General features: G+C 27.8%; 2 protein-coding genes across 2 annotated transcripts; both read left to right on the forward strand.

The window, feature by feature from the left end:
- Positions 1 to 7,302: 7,302 nt before the first annotated feature.
- LOC105761723 (transcription repressor OFP13) lies at positions 7,303 to 8,207 on the forward strand. Its single transcript, XM_012579617.2, has one exon. It carries the CDS (start codon positions 7,335 to 7,337, stop codon positions 8,097 to 8,099), a length of 765 nt encoding a protein of 254 aa, XP_012435071.1. The 5' UTR covers positions 7,303 to 7,334; the 3' UTR covers positions 8,100 to 8,207.
- An 8,128-nt stretch (positions 8,208 to 16,335) lies between these two features.
- On the forward strand, positions 16,336 to 19,088 carry LOC105761722 (HVA22-like protein j). The gene is made up of 7 exons (XM_012579616.2): positions 16,336 to 16,632; positions 16,729 to 16,785; positions 16,916 to 17,014; positions 17,723 to 17,779; positions 17,936 to 17,999; positions 18,234 to 18,446; positions 18,854 to 19,088. Exons 2-7 carry the CDS (start codon positions 16,754 to 16,756, stop codon positions 18,944 to 18,946), a joined length of 558 nt encoding a protein of 185 aa, XP_012435070.1. The 5' UTR covers positions 16,336 to 16,632; positions 16,729 to 16,753; the 3' UTR covers positions 18,947 to 19,088.
- Positions 19,089 to 20,748: the final 1,660 nt, after the last annotated feature.

Genomic DNA, 20,748 nt, shown 5'->3' on the forward strand with positions numbered 1-20,748 from the left:
TTTAGATATTTTCGTTCCATTGGTAGTTAAAAAAAAAAAATCTGAATTTTATTATTTTCATTTAAACTTTAAGGATAAACTATCAAAATAGTCACTTTTATTTATTTTGGATTACATTTTAGTCGCTTATGTTTGAAATATTGCGTTTTAGTCACTTACGTTAACGTGTTGTAACATTTTAGTTACTGAGTCGTTAACGGTGTAACGGTAAGCTGACGTGACACGTTAAGTCATCATTTCAAACAAAAATTTTAGGTTAAATTATACAATTGGTCTTTTTTTTCGTTTTGAGCAATTTAATTTATTTCTTTTATGTTCTTTTAACTTTTTTTTTTTCTTTTTTCATTCTCTTGTACTTCTCCCTTTGTTTTCCGCCCTTCTCCATCTCTTTTAACGTAGTTTTTCTATATTTTCCATTTGTTAAAACTAGTCCCTATACTTTTTTTTTTGAAGAATTTAATTTTTTTTATTTCTTATTTTCCTTTTCTTCTTCCCTTTAGTTTTAACAAATGGAAAACATAAAAAATTACATTAAAAGAGAGGAAAAGGGAGGAAAGCAGAGGAGAAGTAGAAGAGAATGAAAATAAAGAAAAAACAAAGGAAAGTTAAGAGAACATAAAAGAAAAAAAATTAAATTGCTCAAAATGAAAAAAAAAGGACCAATTGTATAATTTAATCTAAAATTTTATTTGAAATGATTATTTAACGTGCCACATTAGCTTACCGTTATACCATTAACAGCAATTAACGACTCAATGACTAAAATATTACAACATGTTAACGTAAGTGACTAAAACATAACATTTCAAACATAAGTGACTCAAATGTAACTTGAGATAAACAAAATGACTATTTTGATAGTTTACCCAAACTTTAATTATGGTATGAAGCTTTTTATTGTTGCAATATTTTTATTAATTCAATAATTTAAAAGTGTTGCTTTACATTACTTACATAAAATATATTATTTAATGAATTAAAAAATAAACATCGTGTAACGCATGTTACATTAAAATAAAAATTTGTAGGAAAAAATTGTCCATGATTTGTTGATTAAAACTTATATAATTTAAATGTATTATTAAATCTTTTTAATGGAATATGAAAATTCTTATTCAAGACTCCTTCAAAAAATCTTATAAATTTTCTACACTTGTTCATGGGACGGGCTATTCATCTAGACTTAAAGGCTTGTCTTCAGGAAATACTATTAATAAAATATGGGCTGAGGTCGGGTTTGAACATTTCAAGGCTCGAGCCTGGCCTGACTCGACTCACTTTTAAGTTTATTATACTTTATATTATGTTATCTTTATATATTATGTAATTGATAACACATTAAAAAAAACATATACTAAATATATAATACTACTCTAATGTTAACATTAAAATAATGTTAAAATAATTATATAAAAAATCTAAAATTTTTAAATATTAAATTAAAATAATATAAATATTTTTTTAAAAACAATATGGGCGAGCCTAAAATGGGATTAGGTTAGTCTTTTGTAAAAATGGGCGGGTTGGACAAAATTTCAAACTCATATTTCGAGCCGGGCAAGGCTTAACCAAACAGAAAGTATATTAATATCATGCTTAGGCCTGACCTGACCCATGAGCACCTCTAAATTCTTCTCCTCTTACATGTAATTTAAAATAGATGATAATAAACAAATTAAATTTCATAGTTCAAATACAGTTACGTACATATTAACTTTCAGTTTAAAGGTTTGAAAGGTTTATGAATAATTTAAGAATTACATTTAAAATCATATAAAAAATATATATATATATATATATATATATATATTAAGATAGAAAATAAGGGTATGGTCCCAAACAAATGTTAAAAACAAGGGACATCATGACACATCTTTGTCTTTGAAAACGATCATCTTATGTTGGATTTAAACTCAATAATTCCTACATTCCAACACCATATTTATCTTCCATACCATGTGGCCTAAATCAAAAGTTTTTTTTCATCTACTATAAGGACTTCATTTTCGATATATCTCTTTCATTACAAGAGAAAAATATTATTATATATTTTTGATAAATCATAAACATGGTTCGATATTTGAGAAGATTTAGATACATAATTTCAATTCCTTCCCTATTATGTATGAACAAAATGAAGCTTTTCCTAAAATTATAAAGTTGAAGGTTTCATAATGTGAGAGTTTTTTATTGGTTTATAAAAATATAAAACAAATAAAATAAAATCACGATCGTAATAATATAACTTACTTTGTGAAAATAATTGGTTTTTTAATCATTTCTAATTGAGTTAGTGCACGGTTAACTCGTGATACTAACTCAGTCGGGAAGTTTAAGTGTAGTATAGATAAAGGCCTTTTATTGCATGACGACTAAACTTTATGGTTAAAACTTCTCAAGGGATTAGGGGAGGTTAGAATGTTAGTTACAACTTCATTACAAAACAGTGGGGAAGCTAGCAATTCTTTTTAAGGGTATCGAAATTAAATTATAATTTTTACAATAGTAAAAATACAATTTCACCATTTTAATAGCCTATATCTTTATACATTTTAAAGTATTAAATAAAAATTTTATTATTTTTTGGGGGGATTAAAGTATAATTTTATCTAAATTTTCCATTCAAGGAGACCAAGACCATTGCCAGCCCCCAGCTACGCCCCTGTTACAAAGGGTGGATTTACCTCAAGTGACCAAAATTTTTAATTATACAAGTTCATTGAAATTAAAGATCTATCCTCTACATGAAAGTTAATAGATTTAGTGGACTTGAAATGTAAATTATCCAAAAATAAATCAAAATGGAATTGCTTTCAAATTAAGAATTTAGGGTTTAGTTATGATTAATGTAATTAATTTTTAAAAAGTAATATTTAATTAACAATTTCTTTTTCAAGAAAAATAGGATTATCAAAAGCGAAGGTGACAAAAATTACCTAGTTTAATCAAAGCAACAAGCCACAAGAATTGTGTGTGATTCATAGGAGATTGGGGGTAAAAAACAAAATCTATTATTTCAATTTTAGATTTTGAATGGATAAGGATGGACCCACCAACAATATATATTAAATAGAAAATGGACTTTTTTTAACATTATATATTTAATTGTACTTAATACAATGTCTTCTTCACCCATATGATTAGGTCATTATTAAATATTTATGTTCCAACTAAAGGTGTTTAGGTTTCTTAAAAGTAGAATAATGATATGTTTGAAAATATAGATGAATATATGTATATGTTAGAGGTGTTGGATTCAATCATATCGAATTTATGTATGGTATTAATATATGTATACGTTAGATTAAAACAGCGGTAGTGATGAAATTACATATTGTAATGTGAGACAAAAAGAAAGCTAAATGCACCGAACTGGAGGTAAAGGCTCATCCAAAAGGGCTCTAAAATCACATTTGACGTTTTAAAATTATAAAAACGGTGTTAGAATATTTTAACTTAGTTAGGGTGTCATCTATTTAAAGATCACATTACGAGATCCTTTTTAAATCAACAGTTGAAATAAAAGGAAGAGAAAAAGAAAGATTAATTTATCATTGATCATATACCACATAGGATTTGCATTGAAAAACATGAGTTTACATTTTAACCAATTCAATCGATTTCAACACTTAAGAATGAAAGAAACAAATTCCAGATAAAAGTAACGTATTCGATAATCGATTAAACAACTATAATCTCCTCATTTTTTATCTTTTAACCACGATCGTTGATTTAAAAAGAATTTCACATGATCCCATTAAAATAAGATCTCACACCTGAGACATTACCTTTAGCTACCACTAGTTTTATACTAATTTACTATTATTTTTTTTCAAGGAGGCATTGATTCAATGCCAAAATTGTGATCCTGAAATTTTTGAGATTCAAAATTTGAATCCTTCCATGTGTAAATAATCTCAAAACTACCCATAACCCCTTTCAACCTGTAAATAGAAGGATTATGCGCCTCAACGTACTTGAACTCACGTCCTCTTACATTGACGACAATCCCCATACTAATCGAGTTAAAATTCAATTGACCTAACTAATTATTCTCGTAATAATTTACTATTATTTTTAAAGAGAAAAAAAATGGGACGACCCGAACCGTAGGAAAATCTGTAAAAGAAGAAACAAATAAAATTGTCTCTCTCAAAAGGGGTCCCAATTTCTTCACTGGAAATCAGAAGGAAAGCACATGATTTTTTATCCCCCATTGGTCACCATTTCTTTTTAATTATTTTTGTTTCTTATACTTTCAATTTGGGGGCTTTCTTTTAAAGAAAAATAATATTTTCCCTCCAATGTAACTTTCCCAGAAAAATCCTATTTCAAAAGGAAAAAAGATTTTAAACGTACACTCAATTAAGAACAGCAATAAAAGAGCAGTTCATATATTTACAGTGCATTGAAGTTCCCAACCCCCATATTTGCAATGAAATTTATGGCACTTTCATCTTAAATTTTCTTTTTCCCACTCAAACTTTTTTTTCCCAATTTGAATTCACTATTTAATAAGTTTGGGACTTAATTTTCAGTATACGTTGTTTTCAAAAAAAGAAATTAAATCCTCCAATTAGTTGGATTGAATTGAAAATTAATGATTTGTATAGTATTGAATTCGAGATGTTTAGGTTTAGTTTTAGTTAATACAAAATTAAATGTATTTTAAGATCAATAAACTCCTTCAATAGGTTCGATTTTCTTAGTGGATGAAGGTGTTTTCCCTCTGTAAATCCTTCACGGCTCTTAGTGGAGATGAGATGCAAATTTGAGGATAAAATCAAACACATACACATTGAACCCCAATACCAAACTTGTTGAGGAGATTTATCGATTCCTGACAAATGACACTTCGCAAACTTTTTTCCGAACAGTCAAAATCCCATTAACAGAATGAAATCAATGGAAATAGTCTTCTATAAATTTGAATTTGAGAATTGAAAGCTCGATCGGTTTTCTATAAATTTGAATTTGAGAATTGAAAGCTCGATCGGTTTTATCTCTTATCCAATTTTTTTAAACGTTAGTTTAATTTGTTCTTTTACCTCCAAAATATAGTTTCTATTATTAAAAAGAAATTATCTTTTCCATGTTTGTTTTATAATCTATGTTCGGGTTTGTGGTTATCTCTTTCAACACTGTCATTTTTTAAATTCGAACCCTCTCAAATCAAATCTCTTTGAACAATTTCATTATAAGTTTTGATCATGTATGCTCTTTTTGAGACAATGCTTAGAGCTACTCATAGTCACTCTCTAACCCATAAATAGGAGTATAATGCGCTTTAGCGTACTCAAACTCACGTCCTCCTATATTGACAAAAATATTCATGCCAATCAAACTAAGACTCAATCAACTTTTAAATTCCAACCAACATAAAACCCTATTAGCTTCAACTATAAAGGCATTTATATTTAGTAAATGGTAATCAATTCCACAATTTGCTAAATAAAAATAGCCAAACCAACTATTAAAGCTCTCAGCTATTTTTTAACATTGTTTGTAGGCAAAATCTGTCATGCAATACATAATTGAAAGATTTGCAAGACAGAAATAATTAGGAGCACCCAAATTTAAATTTCAAATTAATAAGCCATTTCCATAATTAAATTATTGTAACAAATAAAATAAAAGCTTTAATTAATTGTCTTTTGCCAAAAGCTCTTTTACTAAAATTCACCGTATAAAGCCAATCGAGTCATAACTCGATTAGTATGGGTTTTGTTGTCAATGCAAAAAGACGTGAGTTTGAGTGCGTTGAAGCACATTTTTCTCCTATTTATGAATTGGAGAGGGGTTATGGGTAGTTCTAGATATTGCATCATAAAGAGTAAATATAATCAGAATTTATAATGACATTGTTTAAAAAAAAAAAGTCATCATATAATATATATTAAGTCAAAATGGTAGATTTTCCATTTAGCTCCATAAATTTTATAATGGTAAAATTGCACTTTACATTTTCCAATAATTTACGATTCATCTCTTGTCTCTTAAAACATTTTTCTAGCTTCGTTGTTGTTTAAAGTCGTAATGTTCCTTTTTTAAGTGAATAAAAATAGTTTCTTAGCTAGGCCTAGGTTTATTAAAAGTTATCCCATGAAGTTTTTTTAAGCAAACAATATAATGCTGGAAGTACTATAAATTAAATAAAAAGTATTTGTACTCAAAATATAAAATAAAAAGTAGTAATAAATGAATTCAACTAAAACAATAAATTTTGAAGTTGAAATAATTAATACACCTAACAGTACACAGCATTGCATCCCAAAAGAAAACAATAAAGAGCAAAACTTGAGCTATCTTTAAGAAAATTAACATAAATGCTTACAGGTAAAAACATAAAAATATGTCAAATTTTATATAGTAGGAAAAATTTTTAAATTACTTTTTAGTGCTAAAAAAGTAATTTTACCATGTTGGTTCAAGGCCGTTACCTATTTTCCTTGTTTCCACTCCGAAGAAGTACATAACTAATCACAAAATATGTTCATTCCCATAAGTGGAGATCAAATCCCTAAATGCACGATTTAGCGACTCATTTTTTTTATTGGGTAGTCACATGCAATCCCGATTATTTCAAAGTTGAGCCAAGTCAAAATTTCTCTTAATTCTGGTTCTTTTTCTACCATTACAAGATTTAAAATTGAAACCCTGCTTATAGTGCATTGACTTCTTTACCACTTGATCCAACGGATGGTAATCAAACCTATCCTTTTTTTTTCTTAATCTAAGAGCCCTAGTATCGAATAGCCTTATTGAACCCGAACTATTCTATAGAGTCGACATAAGTTGAAGCTCAAACAATGAAAAGCTCTCCCAATGTTTATTTTTTCATTTACAAAATCAAAAACTTTCTTACCACTCTACCCAACAATTTTTGTCCCTTAAAAGAAATTTTGAATTCAGTCTTACCTGATTTCGAGTAACCTTATTGAATCCAACTATTCTAAAATAAAATTTAAAGCTCAATCAATTAAATTCTTTTTTTTTAACATTTAGCTTCTTATCACTCGACTCGACTTAGTGGAATATTGATACTAATACTCATTCATTAATAATCACAAAAAAAAAATCACTTTCAAATTTCCAACCTTTAACTTTTTGAAAAATGGATTAAGTTTTAGCTTGATTAATATGGACATTATTATCAATATAGGAATATGTTGGTTTGAGTATGTTAACGCATTATTTTTATATTTATGGGTAAGAGATTAATAATAATTATAAAAAAAAACCGTTTGAAACAAGCAAAACCGGACCAAAAGTTTTGTATTTATCATATAAATGTAAGTGAAAACTAAACCAGAATATACCATAAACCTTTTCACATGGGGAACAAACCAAAGCTCCCTTTCTTCTCCAAGCACAACAACAATGGCAGACATTCAAAACCTTCATGGCGATGGCCTTCATGTCACCAACCCAAAACTCACTCTTTCCGAACCGACGAAACGCCCGAGTCATGGTTCTCAAACTCATCCGAGTCACCAAGTTTCTCAACAGCCTCAGATGAGTCAAGAACCGGAGCTGGTACTGGTGGAGTCGACTCAGTTGAAACAGTCATTCAAGGTGTAAGGTTAAGATCCGAGAGGTTGTTTTACGAGCCAAGTGAACCTAAGTTAGGGGCTGAGTCAGAAACTGAGTCACCATACAAAGAAACAACCGTTTTATCAATGGAATCAATGGACCCTTTTGTTGATTTTAGAGATTCCATGGAAGCAATGGTGGAAAGTCATGGATTAAAAGACTGGGAAAGCCTTGAAGAGCTTTTGGGTTGGTATTTAAAAGCTAATGGTGAAAGTAGCCATGGATATATACTTGGTGCTTTCATTGATTTGCTTTTGAAGAAGAAGATGAAGCTTGTTGATGCCGGTTCGTCCTTAACACCTAGTTCACCATTGTCGTTTTGTAATTCTTCATCGTCTTCTTTATCGTCTTCTTCTTGTTATGAAGATACTTTAATGGTAACTCCATGTGAGTCTTCATTAAAAGGTAATGGAAATAATAATAATAATGATAATAATAGTAACCATTGTTTAACAGAGAAGAAGATCATTGTAGATGATGATGGCGTTTCTTCTTGCTTAAGTTAGATTTTCTTCTCTTTTCTTTGGGTTTTTTTGTTTAAATATTTTTAATATTGTTTATACCACTAATTTGCAGAAATGAATACAGTGCACTTTATTTATTTCTTGGTTCAAGTTCTTTGTCAATTCATTTTCCATCTCTTTCTTGGTTGCCAAACAGGTTTCCTACACAAATTTACATGCTAACGTGTGTGTAATTAATAGGAGGATTATTGCATGCATTTAATATTTTTTTACCATTTAAAATTTTTATTATATATTATTTGAAAAGTGTATATATATCATTTTGCTAGGTATAAATTAGTATTTTGCCACCGTATAATATTTCTTATATAATTTTTTATTTTTGAAATATATTGGATAATTTATTTTTGTTAATGAGAAATTATTTTCTTTAATCAATATAACATGGGAGGGTGCAAAATTTGAATTTATGTCGTTTAGGTCCTTAATGAACCCGACCTTAATGATAAGAAGTTATTTGATAAAATGTTCGAATCCACGTTATTCTGCATTAATAATAATATCGGTGCCAATCGAGTTAATACTCAATCGACTTACGTATTCTTAAATAATGTTAATAAATTAAAATAATACATATAGTTCATTTGTAAAATTATTTAGTTCTCTACATTCCTTCGAAATAAATATTTTTTTCTCTCATAATACGATTTAATTAAAATTCATAATAGACCCTTTCTGTAATTTCATACAAATACAGTACCAGGTAACGTGCAAAGCAAATCACGAACGTACACGTGTGGGGCTATGGTTGACCCCGTTGGGTTTATTTCACCTGATCAAGTTGCTGACATATGATGGAGAGAGATCACAGCCGTAGATTTTCCAATTGGATAGTCATTATTATTTGATGGGTACAATTCCAGCCAGGATTTTGGCTTTGGCCTAAAATCCTACCATCTAATTAATTAATTAATTAAACATCTTATTTATTTTTTAAAAATCATATATATAATAACCACACGAGCTAATAAAGTCTCTTCTACCTTAACTAGTTTTGGCTTTAAAACTCGTAACCAATATCTACTTCCTTAATGTGCCTATCGAGCCTATCAAATACATATGATTAGTTACTAGACTCGTTTCAGTGGATACCTTAGGAAACTATATTCAAATATATTCCTTTTATTAGTTTTTATTGTACTTTGTAACAGAGGAGAATCTAGAGAAGGGCAGACAAGGGTCGTGCCTCGAAAATTTATCTTTCTGGTCCCTTTATAAATGATAAAATTAGATGTCAATATTGGATAAAATTATACTTTAACTTCCCCAAATAAAAAGATTATAATTTAATTATTTCAAAAATAATAAAATTATAAATTAATACAAAATAAAATTACAGTTATTGACTTCGGTTTTAAAATTTTATATTTAAATTTTAGCAGTCAAATTTGGCTGCCGAATTATATATTAAGTAAATTATTGCGAGAAAAAACTTGTTTATTAATTTTTTTGTGTATATTAAAAATATATAAAATAAATTTCAAATTTCTGAGTGAAACAAATCCTTTTCCAGGTTGTAACTCAGCTTTCTAATAACTTTACAAAATGATTCCCGGGTAAAGTGAATTAAAAAGTTAATTTACTTTTTTTTTTCTGAAAAAAGTAGAAGAAAAGAAATACAAAAATAAAAGTGTGGGGCTGATTCATAATTTTGAGGGGCTTATTTATTTTTGTCTAAATTCAAAATTGGGACTAAATGTTGAGAGAAAAAACAAGAAATACAGATATTCTCTAGTTGTTTAAAAGGAGAATGTCTCTCTGTTCCCATTCCATGAAAGGGAAAAAGTGTGGTGCTTGAAAAGCAAGGGTCCATTCTAATTTTATCCTCATTTTATATAAATTTAATTCAATTGATTCATGTCGCGATTGTTATCTCGAGTCTCGACTATAATCTTAGAAGTTAAAGCGAGATTAACTTTTAAGGGTGAAATTAAAAACTTTATGTTAAGGGTCTGGGTTAATTTATAAATTTTGAGGGGTTAAAGTATAATTTTAGCTTTGTTCTTTTAGTTTATGATGACTAAAGGGGGTCAAGATCCTTGCTTGTCCTCATTTTTTGAATTATCATTACAATATTGGGAAAAGAGAAAGGGGATGATTGGGTTTGAATTTGTATCATCCAAGTGTTAGACAAGAGTTTTAATCATTGTTCTAAACAAGTTTAACCACCAGTTCGTCAGTTCAGGCAGTTTAACTGATTCAATTATAAAATATTTTAAAAAATTCCTCTGTTGGTTTAACCGGTTTACATCGGTTCTCGGTCCAACCAATTCAACACTATTCTTTAAATCAACACCCAACCAATTTTCAATCTAACCAATCTAATTCAATTCAAATATCATTACTTAAAATTTCTTAAAATTATAAGATGTCGGTCCAATTTTTTTTTATTCTAAGCGGATGATACTTTTTTTCCTTAAATTATGTTGATATAATAAGTTTAGAATTCAAAATTAATTCATTTCAACCTCAAAATTTTTAAATATTATTGATTGAATTTTAGTTTGATAGGCATTGTTATCAGTGCAGGAGGACGTGGATTCGAGTGTACTAAAACCCATTATCCTCCTATTTAAGGGTTGGGAGGGAATATCTATAGTTCTAGACATTATATTAAAAAGAGCAGATATGATAAGAACAATAATATTAAAAAAATATTTTAACAAGAAACTTTTAAATCAAGAAGAGTTTTGGAGTCTACTTGAAGGGGTCCATTGGACCTTTTGATTTAATTGGGCTATGATTTAAAATGAGCTCATTGACTCTTATTGTTATATAGAGAGACCATTTTAGACATTATACATATTTTGAACATTCCCCTTCCTTTTCATAAAGCCCAACCCAATATGAGGAGTCAAACATGATATTCTTTTATATGAAGTCAATACTTTAATCGATCGAATAATTGTCCAATTAAGGTTTGAGTTGATTTAACCGAACTGACTTAACATTGATTGGTTTAACGGATAAGTCGGTTAAATCTTTCTTTTTTTTTTCTTGTTTCCTTCCAAGCATATGCAATGCGATATAAATAGAATTTGGTTCGAGTTTAGGTTAAAATTAAATATATTTATTGTATATTATAAATATATTTAAAAAAATAATATGTATATATGAATTAAAATTTGATTAAGTCTGTCAATTTAGTTATGAAAATTTACAATCGATAACAAATAAACATGACCAATTTTAAGCGTGTATAAACCTGAATTAAGCGTCATAAGTATTGATTAAATCGGTTTAAACCGACTTCATATTTAACGTGACAAATATAAATAAAATTTTACTGCATGCTTTTCTCAAATCTCTTTTAATATTAATCTTGTTCGTAAAATCTAAAATAAATCTCATTGGTATTTACAAATATAAATATCATTTCTGACGTATATAATTTTCATTTCTACCAATGAAATTTGGGTTGTATTTACAAATTCAATTTCACTTTATATAAATTATGTGTGTGTCATATAGACTGAGTTCGACTTTATCCTTATATAATATTTATAATAATTAATGAGTATGATTGCTATTATTATATATATATTTACAAACCCATCATTATAAAAATGTATATATATATATAAACATGCAAAGGGTAATAACTCTATAATTATTTAGATCCATGAATTGAGGGTTTAAGTATGAATTCTATATTATTGGTTTAATAAAAATGAAACCCAAATAGGGTCTTGATGATTGACATATGGAATAAGCATGGAAGCAAGTAGTGGAAGAGTCCAAGTTTTAAAGTTAAACTACTCCCAACCAAAAGCTAGACCAACTCCATGAAATTTTGTGCTTATAATAAAATTCATGAAGACTTTGGTATTTGGATCTTCATGCTATAAAATAATACACATTGACCACAAACTCAACTTTACTCACATCTTTTTTATTCTATTTATTATTTTCATTGGTTGGTTAAAGATGTTGACCTACCATAACCATCCAATTATTCAAAGTAAAAATATATATTATATTATTTTTACATAAAAAATATTATTTTATAATGAATTTGATTTCAACTTGAGTTACTATATGGTAAAATATTCGTTAGTCTCTTCTCTATTTTGACTTTTATTGTTAGATGATAACGGAATCTTGATTGTGTATTTTCATGGAAAAATATAAAATTTTCATTTAAAATTAAGTAAATTGTCTCGTTAATCACTCTAAAGAAGGGTCGTTTTGTTTTGATCACCTAAAAATGAGAATGCATAGTAAATTTATAGGATGATCAAATTGCATTTTAATCTCTAAAAATTATTATTTAATTTTGATCTTCCATTAATTATAATGTAAATAGTTTTGTTTAAGGAATTTATTTTTATTATTTATTTAAATTTTTATAAGTTGAGTTAATATGACTCGTGTTATTAAAATTAACTAAAAGTGTTATTAATAATAGATAAGGTAACATCATTAATTTAAAATAGAAAAAAAAAAGAGTAAAAATATCAAGGAAGCTCCTACACTTAGGGTGGATTGCATTTTAACCCTCTACTGAAGAAATTAGCTCTTATACATTTCAAAATGTACAAATTAGCCCCTTTGTTAAATTTTATCTGTTAAATGATGACATGGACATGCTGAATTTTTTTATGGCTAAGCTATAAAAATGTCACTCAACTATGTTTTTGGTTCTATTTCGTTATATTTAATCACTAAGCATTAGAGGGTTTTTTTTATTGGTCTAGTAACAAAATTAACCTTCTAAGGTTTACGCATTCTATCAATTTGATCCTAAATATAAAAAATTTAATAAATTCAGCCTTCAATGTTTACAAAATTTATTATTTTAGTTTTAATTCTAAAAAGTTAACAAATTTGGCCCCATTTACAAAATCTATCAATAAGTCCTAACTCTAAAAATTAAAAATATTTTTCTTAAAATTCATTTTACCCCTTTATAACCCATTGACTAACCTATGTAAGATATTGAAATAAGAAAAATAACATCATCTTTCACATCACTTTCAACAAAAAAATTTACTATAATTTAGGCTTCACACTAGACCAAACCAGTTGATTTGGAACATATCTGAAATAATTGGTTGCATTACTACCCAAAAAGATAACGTTTTTAATGCCTTTATTTTATTTTGGATCTTAATTTTTTTTTTGTGAGTTTTATCCCAACTTTTTAGAGTTCTTTGCAGGTGACTTGAAAGAGTGTATACTCTTTTTCTTATTTTAATATCTTACATAGGTTAGTTGACGGGCTATACATGCTAGAAATGATTTTTTTTAATTTTCAAATTTAGGACTAAATTGATAGATTTTGTAAATATTGAGGTCAAATTTATTAATTTTTAGAATTAGAACTAAAATGAAAATTTTTGTAAATATTGAGGGCTAAATTTTCTATATTTAGGATGAAATTGATAGTATGTGTAAACATTTTGTTACTAGACTAATAAGAAAACCGCATAGCAGCTCAAAATTGACTAAAATATTTAATTTTGAAAAGTATAGTGACTAAATTGAAAAAACTAATAATTGAGTAACCAAAATAGAATGAAAGCCATAGCTGGGTGATTGTTTTTAAAGTTTACCCATAAAAAAATAATTTTCAGCATGCTCAAATCATCATTTAACAAATGAGCTAATTTACACATTTCAAAATATATAACAGTTAATTTACCCGTTCTTTTGATAAAGGGTTGAAATACAATCCAACCCTAAATACGGGCCTTCCCTGATATTTTTACCAAGAAAAGAGCAATGAAATAGTGTTGAAGTTTATTCCAATAAGCCAGCCTTGAGTGGTCCAAAAGAAAAGGTTGTCAAGATTCATGAAGTATCATGGAAACCACAAAATGTCCATTTATAATATTCCAAGGGCTTTGATAAAATCTAGAAGCAAGTATTTTTGGCTAGTCAAATGCTTACATATTAAGATCCTGAAATTTCAAGTTCTATTTTTAAATTTAATTTAGTAAAATAACTTATTTTTCTCTCTTAAATGCAACAATTAAAAGAACATTATAAATGAATTAAGATTCTTACATGTGTCTTATAAATATAATAAATTTTAAAAATATTTAAATATATAAATAAACAAGACATCAATCATACGATGTATCAAATAATTACTCTTAATTATAATATTTTATTATTAAAATTTTCGAGTTAAAGATTGTAATTTGAGAGTAAAGAAAGGGGTTTATCAGTTGAATTTTTTTATACAAATGTTTAGAATTATTTACAACTCCCAGTCCTTAATTAAGAGGATAAACGCGTTTTAGCGTGAGTTTAAATCCATATCCTCTCACGTTAGCAATAATATTGTTGCCGTTTTTCTAAATGATTAAATAAAAAAATAAAAAATCTACTAATTTTAATTATAGTTTTCAAACTTGATCTCACAAATATTTTTTAATTTAATAAATTAAAAATCTCAAATTAAATTGACAAATATATATATACACTAAAATAAAATAGAAGTTTGTCACATGTATGACATGCACCGAATTTATTAAAGATAAAAAAATGGCAAAATGTGAACTTTTTAACATTACACGAAATCATTTTTCCGTTTTTGAAAATTATTTATTTGTTTATTATTTAAAATTAGAACTTGATTTAAGTTTGATAAAATTTTCATATTTATATAAAAACAAAATTGAATAAAATTGGAATTTTGTTCATCTAAATACTATTTTTATATTAATAATAGAATTTAGTTTATTTAAGATTCGAATATTAATAAATTTAATTTTTATTTTGAATAATAATAATGTTTACCAATCATGTGACAGATATTTTATAATAGAATGAACGGCACTTGATTCATGCATTAATTCAATGAAGAATCTTATATTATAATTTGTATTGATACATCAATAATTATTTTTATTTTTAAATCTATAAAATATTTTGATTTTTATTAGTTTTTTATAAAAAATTATTTACATAAAAATGAGGACAAAAGTGGCATAAATGATATATTCCACGCGAAATATAATATAACGTGGTGAGTACGATATTACTTTTTAAATATTATTCAAAATACACCATGATGCGACTTACCTTCCAAATTCATCTTCTAGATTAATTTTAAAAGGGTTAATTTTACAATATCCTCACACCATGGCACAAATTTTAAATTGATGTTCAAACTTTAAAATACTTTAATTAAGTCCTTAAAATATTAATATCGTATTAATTAAGTCATTTCGTAAGCCGAGGCATTACCAATTACCATGCTAGTTAAGATTTGACTTAAAACATATTTAAAATGTGTAAATCGAATTTTGAATATGTGTAAACCTATCTCATTGAAAGTTCAGATTGTCATTATACGTCACATTCAGATTGTTCATGTAATAAATATATATGTGTTTATAATTTAGTTCGTGTATTGAATGTGCTCCGTGTCATATTTGAACGGGCATTTAACTTCCAAGCTAATAGCTATATTGATAAAAGAACTCGATCAATACGATACTAATATTTTGAGGATTTAATTAGAACATCTTTAAGTTTGAAAGAAAATTCAAAATATGGGTAATAATTTGAGGATATATTATGAAATTGCTCAAAAATCAAATAGTTTCTGTTTATACGAAGTATATATAGATTTCAATTTGATTTCAAAGTTTTAGACTTTATTTTATTTTAAAAAGGTTAATTTGCACCAAACGTCTCGAAATTATTGTTTATTCTATGTTAGTCCTTAAACTTTAAAACATTCTAACCAAGTTTTTAAAATAACAAAATTATGTCATTCAAGTCCTTTTGTTAGTCCAATCCTCAATTTATCATTAAATGTTGATTAGGACCTGAAGTGAAACGTATTTAAAAGACATAAATTAAATTGTAAATACGTGTATATATGTATTGGTAATTAAAATTTAAGAGAACTATTTTTGATACATCGATCTAACTTATCCGGATAATAAGTACACACTTATTTGCAATTTTATCCACGTTTTAAATACAGTTGACATCAAATTTGAACTAATATTTAACATCCAAACTAGTTATTAAGTTGATAAAACGACTTCATTGATACAACACTGATACTTCGAGACTTAATTAGAACATTCTAAAATTTAAGGACCAAATTATAATTTGACCCATAATTCAAGACCCCCAATTCAATTAACCCCAAAACAAAAAAAGAATGAATCCCATAGTTTGTATTTATTATAACAGGTACAGATAATAATAACATATAAACTATATTTATATGAACAATGATGCCAAACATATTTTCCTTTGATCTCAAGTTTCATCCCCCCACCCTTCAAAAGAAAAACCCCTTACTCTTTGCTTTTTTTCTTTCTCTGTCGGTCACTCAAACACATTTTCCTTGCACGATTCAAATACATCTCATCATTTTTAATTTAATCCCATAGTTTCTTTTAGCTTTTTCAATTTTATCCCAAATTTTCATTCAAAAGAATCTTGACAATCATTGCTTTTTCATCAATTTGTTTTCTCTTTTTCTTCTGCTCCATTCTTTCTTTTTGCAGTGTTTTTGGGTACTTTAAAGCTACCATAGATTAAGGTACTTCATTTATTTAGCTTACCATCTGTTTCAAAAGGTTTTGAAATCTGGGTTTGCCTTCTTGTTTATGAAATATTATTGGTTTTTTTTTTCCAGGAAACTTTTAAGAAGGAAAGAAGAAATGTTGGGTGAATTCATTACTAGAGTGCTTGTGTAAGTCACCTTTTTTTTTGTTTTATTTTAGTTTTCATTGGTTTTTAACTATAATTAAAGTAAATTTTAGTTTTGATTTCTGGGTTTTTCTTGATCATTTGTAATTTGTGTTGATTTTGGGGTGTTTCAGGTTGGTTCTTGGATATGGATTTCCAGCTATTGAATGCTTTAAAACAGTGGAGAAGAACAAGGTTTCAATTGAAGAACTCAGATTTTGGTGTCAATATTGGTATAGAAACAAGTCTTTGCCTTCCACATTTTCTTGCAGTTTTAGTTATTTTCCTAAGAGGTCCCTCTATTATTGAGAAATGATCAAATTAGTCCCTCTACTATAAAATGGATTAATTTATTCACTATACTATTTAAATGAATCAAAAAAGTTATTGAAATAGAGTTAACATATATTGTTTAAAAATACCATTTAATATTTTAAAAGTTTTTATGGTTCCGTAAATGAAATCTTTTATTTCAAATTGAACTATGATTGAAAAATAAATTTTAAGATATTTTTATATAGTAAATGCTAGCTATGATACAATTTGGCCTTATTTGTTCCTTTTTAATAGTGTATGGACTAAATTGATCTATTTAATAATAGAGGATTAATTTGATTCAATTTTATAATATAGGGACCTCCCAAGTATTTTAACCCTTTTATCATTGATGCATAGCATTTGGTCAATATTGTATTATTATCATTATTATTTGATCCTTCTAATCTTGACTCTTGAGTAATTCAACCTTAGGTTCTAGTCTTTCCAAATTAAATACATTTTAATTTAATTGTGATTAAGCTTTTGAATTAGTCAAACTTCGGCTAGAAAATTGTTTGAACTTTAAATTTTAGGGAAGGGGTAAAATGCGATTTTACCGTCGTGTTAGTTTGAAATTTCACAAAATTTGAAAGGATTATATGACAATTTTACCATTTTTGCAGGATTGTGGTGGCGCTTTTGACCGTATTTGAGAGTATTGGTGACACTGTGTTTTCATGGTATACAGAGCCTTCTAAACTGTTATATATATATATATATATATGTAAATATTTATATAAATTATGACACCATAGACGAATACATGGATTAGTAAGGCTATTTTTATATGATTTTTTTGTGTGGATTACTGATGTTACATTTCAACTGTTTTCAAGGTTACCTGTCTATGATGAGCTGAAGCTGGCACTCTTAATCTACCTATGGTACCCTAAAACCAAGGTAAATATCAAAAGCTCATGATATGCTGCAAAGTATACGTGTTTTGACAAAATTTGAGATTTTTCTATTTAAATATCCGAGCTTAATTATCAGCACCGTTTATGTTTTATCAAAATTTGCCAACGCGTATAAATGGTGTCATGTTTTGACAAAATCAAAACGTAAGGAATTTTCCTTTTCATTTTCTGCAAAACTTGGAACTTAACAAGAAGGTTTTTGGTGTTGGTGATGAAGGGAACTGGTTATGTGTACGACACGGTGTTGAGGCCATTCATGGCAAGACATGAAACAGAAATGGAGCGTAAAGTGGAAGAATGGAGGGCTAGAGCATGGGATTTTGCTTTGTATTATTGGCAAAATTGCACTGACTTGGGGCAGACTAAATGGGCCGAAATGTGGCAGATCTTGTCTGGTCAATCTTCCAGGTTAAAACAACAAGGCAAACTGGTAAATCTTCAAAGCCCTTTTCAGATTTGTTGATTCAGCTTATTCAATTCGATTTGATCATAAAAGTCTAACTCCCTAAATGTAAAACAACTTGAACCCAGAATAACCCAAACCTAAAGTAACCAGAATCCGAAATAATTTAAGCCCGTAATGATTGGATCCGGAACCTAAATCCGAAACAACTTGAACTCAAAATTGACCCAGAAAACGACATGACCAAAATATTTTAAATTAACCCGAGCTGGATTGATCAAACCTAAATCCAACTCGATCTACATCTACATGTAGGTCTAAGCTAAATTGTTCTTAAAACTATGGTTTATCAATGGTGTTCTTACATATATATGGTGTATAGCTTGAAATGATTAGCAGTTTGAGATTTTCTAATTCTTCAATGGTTTCTGTAGACAAAATTGGAAGACTTACAATTGGACTTCGATGACGACAAGCGGAGCCGTCGGAAAATAGCCGGAGGGAAAAATCATAAAGGTCGAACCTGATAGTGACTCCAAGCTTCAACAAGCTTCTTTTTTCTTTTCTTTAACAAATTGAAACAAGCAAACACACTTTGTAAAAAAAAAAAAAACACAGATTTGCAAACTCAATAGAAGAAAAGGAGAAACACAGAATTTGTTTCTTGAATAGGTAGTGTGAAATTCAATTTATTTATTTTTTCTTTTTTTTTTTTGGTCCTTTTGTAATATTAATTATGTTTGTATAAAAGTTTTTATTATTATTAGGGCTCCTTTATATTCTACTAAAAGTTTTAATTATTTTAATCAATTTGATATAATTTATTTTTTAATACCATAGTTGCTGTGTTAAATAATTGCATGGGATTTAAAAAAATTAAATATTTGATTGAGAATTAATGAATATAATCGACTAGATTTTTACTTAATTTTATCTATTTGATAGAATAATAAAATTTTACATCATTACTTTGGTAGTGATTAACGGTGTTATCAATTTGTATTTGTTAAGAATATTATAAAAATCAAAGGATTAAATTTTAATTTTAACATTATAGTACAACTAAAATCATAATTAGTCACATGACGCAAAAGAATGATATCTTTTGAGTGAAAGGCATGAAATAGATGTGGTTTGGAGGGAAAACTCAAAGTTACGGGTGTTAAGTTTTAGCTTGACTAAAAATTTAAAATCCAATATTTAATTTAAACTCGGTTCAACATTTATTTTTAAGCTCGAATTGATTATGTTCGTTTTCTAATTTTTGCATTCAAGCTTTGGCTCAATAATTAAACTTAATATTAATAATATATATAAGAACAATAACATGATTTAATAATATAAAAAAATGAAAAGATCAATATGGGTCACAAGTTGCTTGAGCAAGTACTACTAAATTTGGATTTGACTTGATTGATAGCTTACGCTTGAGCTCAGCTCGATAATTACCGAGTTAAATTTAATTTTCTTCAAGTCGAACTCAAGTAACTTGGGAACGCTAGTATCTCATTTATACCCCTACTCAAGGTCAAGCGCAACAAGGCAGTAGATAGGGGTTCGAAGGAGGTTTTCCGTTAGGAGAGTTGGCTTTGCGGGGACTTTTACTGTGGGTGTCATGGAGTAGCTGGGAGTTGAGCAAGACAATATTTGCTTATGAATAGATTCATAGAGGTGTAATTCAACCGAGCTCAACCAGTAAAAAGAAACTAATAGATCACAATTTAAAGTTTAAAACTCAATTCGAACTCATTCAAGTTTACTTTCAAAAAATATTTTGAAACTTGATTCGACATAAAAATCAACTGATTTGCTTACCTAGCAAAAGATGAACATGATTCTTAAACTAAATCCAAGGTTTTCGAAACTAGACCGATGATCGAACTGATCAAGGCACTGATTTATCAGTCCAACCATTCCAGTTAAACAAATTATTAAGAAATTCATAAAAATAAATAAAAATAAAAATCTGATTCAACCACCAAGTTCAACTAGTTTTTGTCCTGTACAATCGATCCATACCGATTCCCAAACTAGTCGGTTCAAACAACCTTGACTAAACCTAAAAACCTATTTCTGTTCAAGTTCGGATTTCAAGTGGTATTTTCAATACTAGTTCAAAAAAAACCCTTAATGTAGACTTACAAACCACTCTAAGTTGAACATTAAAGTATTCAAATTCGGCTTACTCAATAGCTCAAGCTCAGCTAACCAATGATTAAACCGAATTCCACTAACATTAGCAAAACCAAAACTTGAAAATTTCTACTATAAATATGTTAGAGATTAAATTCAACCACAAAGTGAAAAAACTTGAAGGAAGCAATAGAAG

The sequence above is a fragment of the Gossypium raimondii genome, chromosome 11 (assembly GCF_025698545.1).
Source record: "Gossypium raimondii isolate GPD5lz chromosome 11, ASM2569854v1, whole genome shotgun sequence".
Taxonomy (NCBI): domain Eukaryota; kingdom Viridiplantae; phylum Streptophyta; class Magnoliopsida; order Malvales; family Malvaceae; genus Gossypium; species Gossypium raimondii.

Bases quoted from the DNA above. Each gene is read 5' to 3' on its own strand.
- LOC105761722 (XM_012579616.2), top strand. From the start codon at position 16,754: ATGTTGGGTGAATTCATTACTAGAGTGCTTGT. The intron at 16,786-16,915 runs GTAAGTCACCTT...GGGGTGTTTCAG, and splicing joins TTCATTACTAGAGTGCTTGT to GTTGGTTCTTGGATATGGAT. The intron at 18,447-18,853 runs GTAAATCTTCAA...TGGTTTCTGTAG, and splicing joins TAAAACAACAAGGCAAACTG to ACAAAATTGGAAGACTTACA.
- LOC105761723 (XM_012579617.2), top strand. From the start codon at position 7,335: ATGGGGAACAAACCAAAGCTCCCTTTCTTCTCCAAGCACAACAACAAT.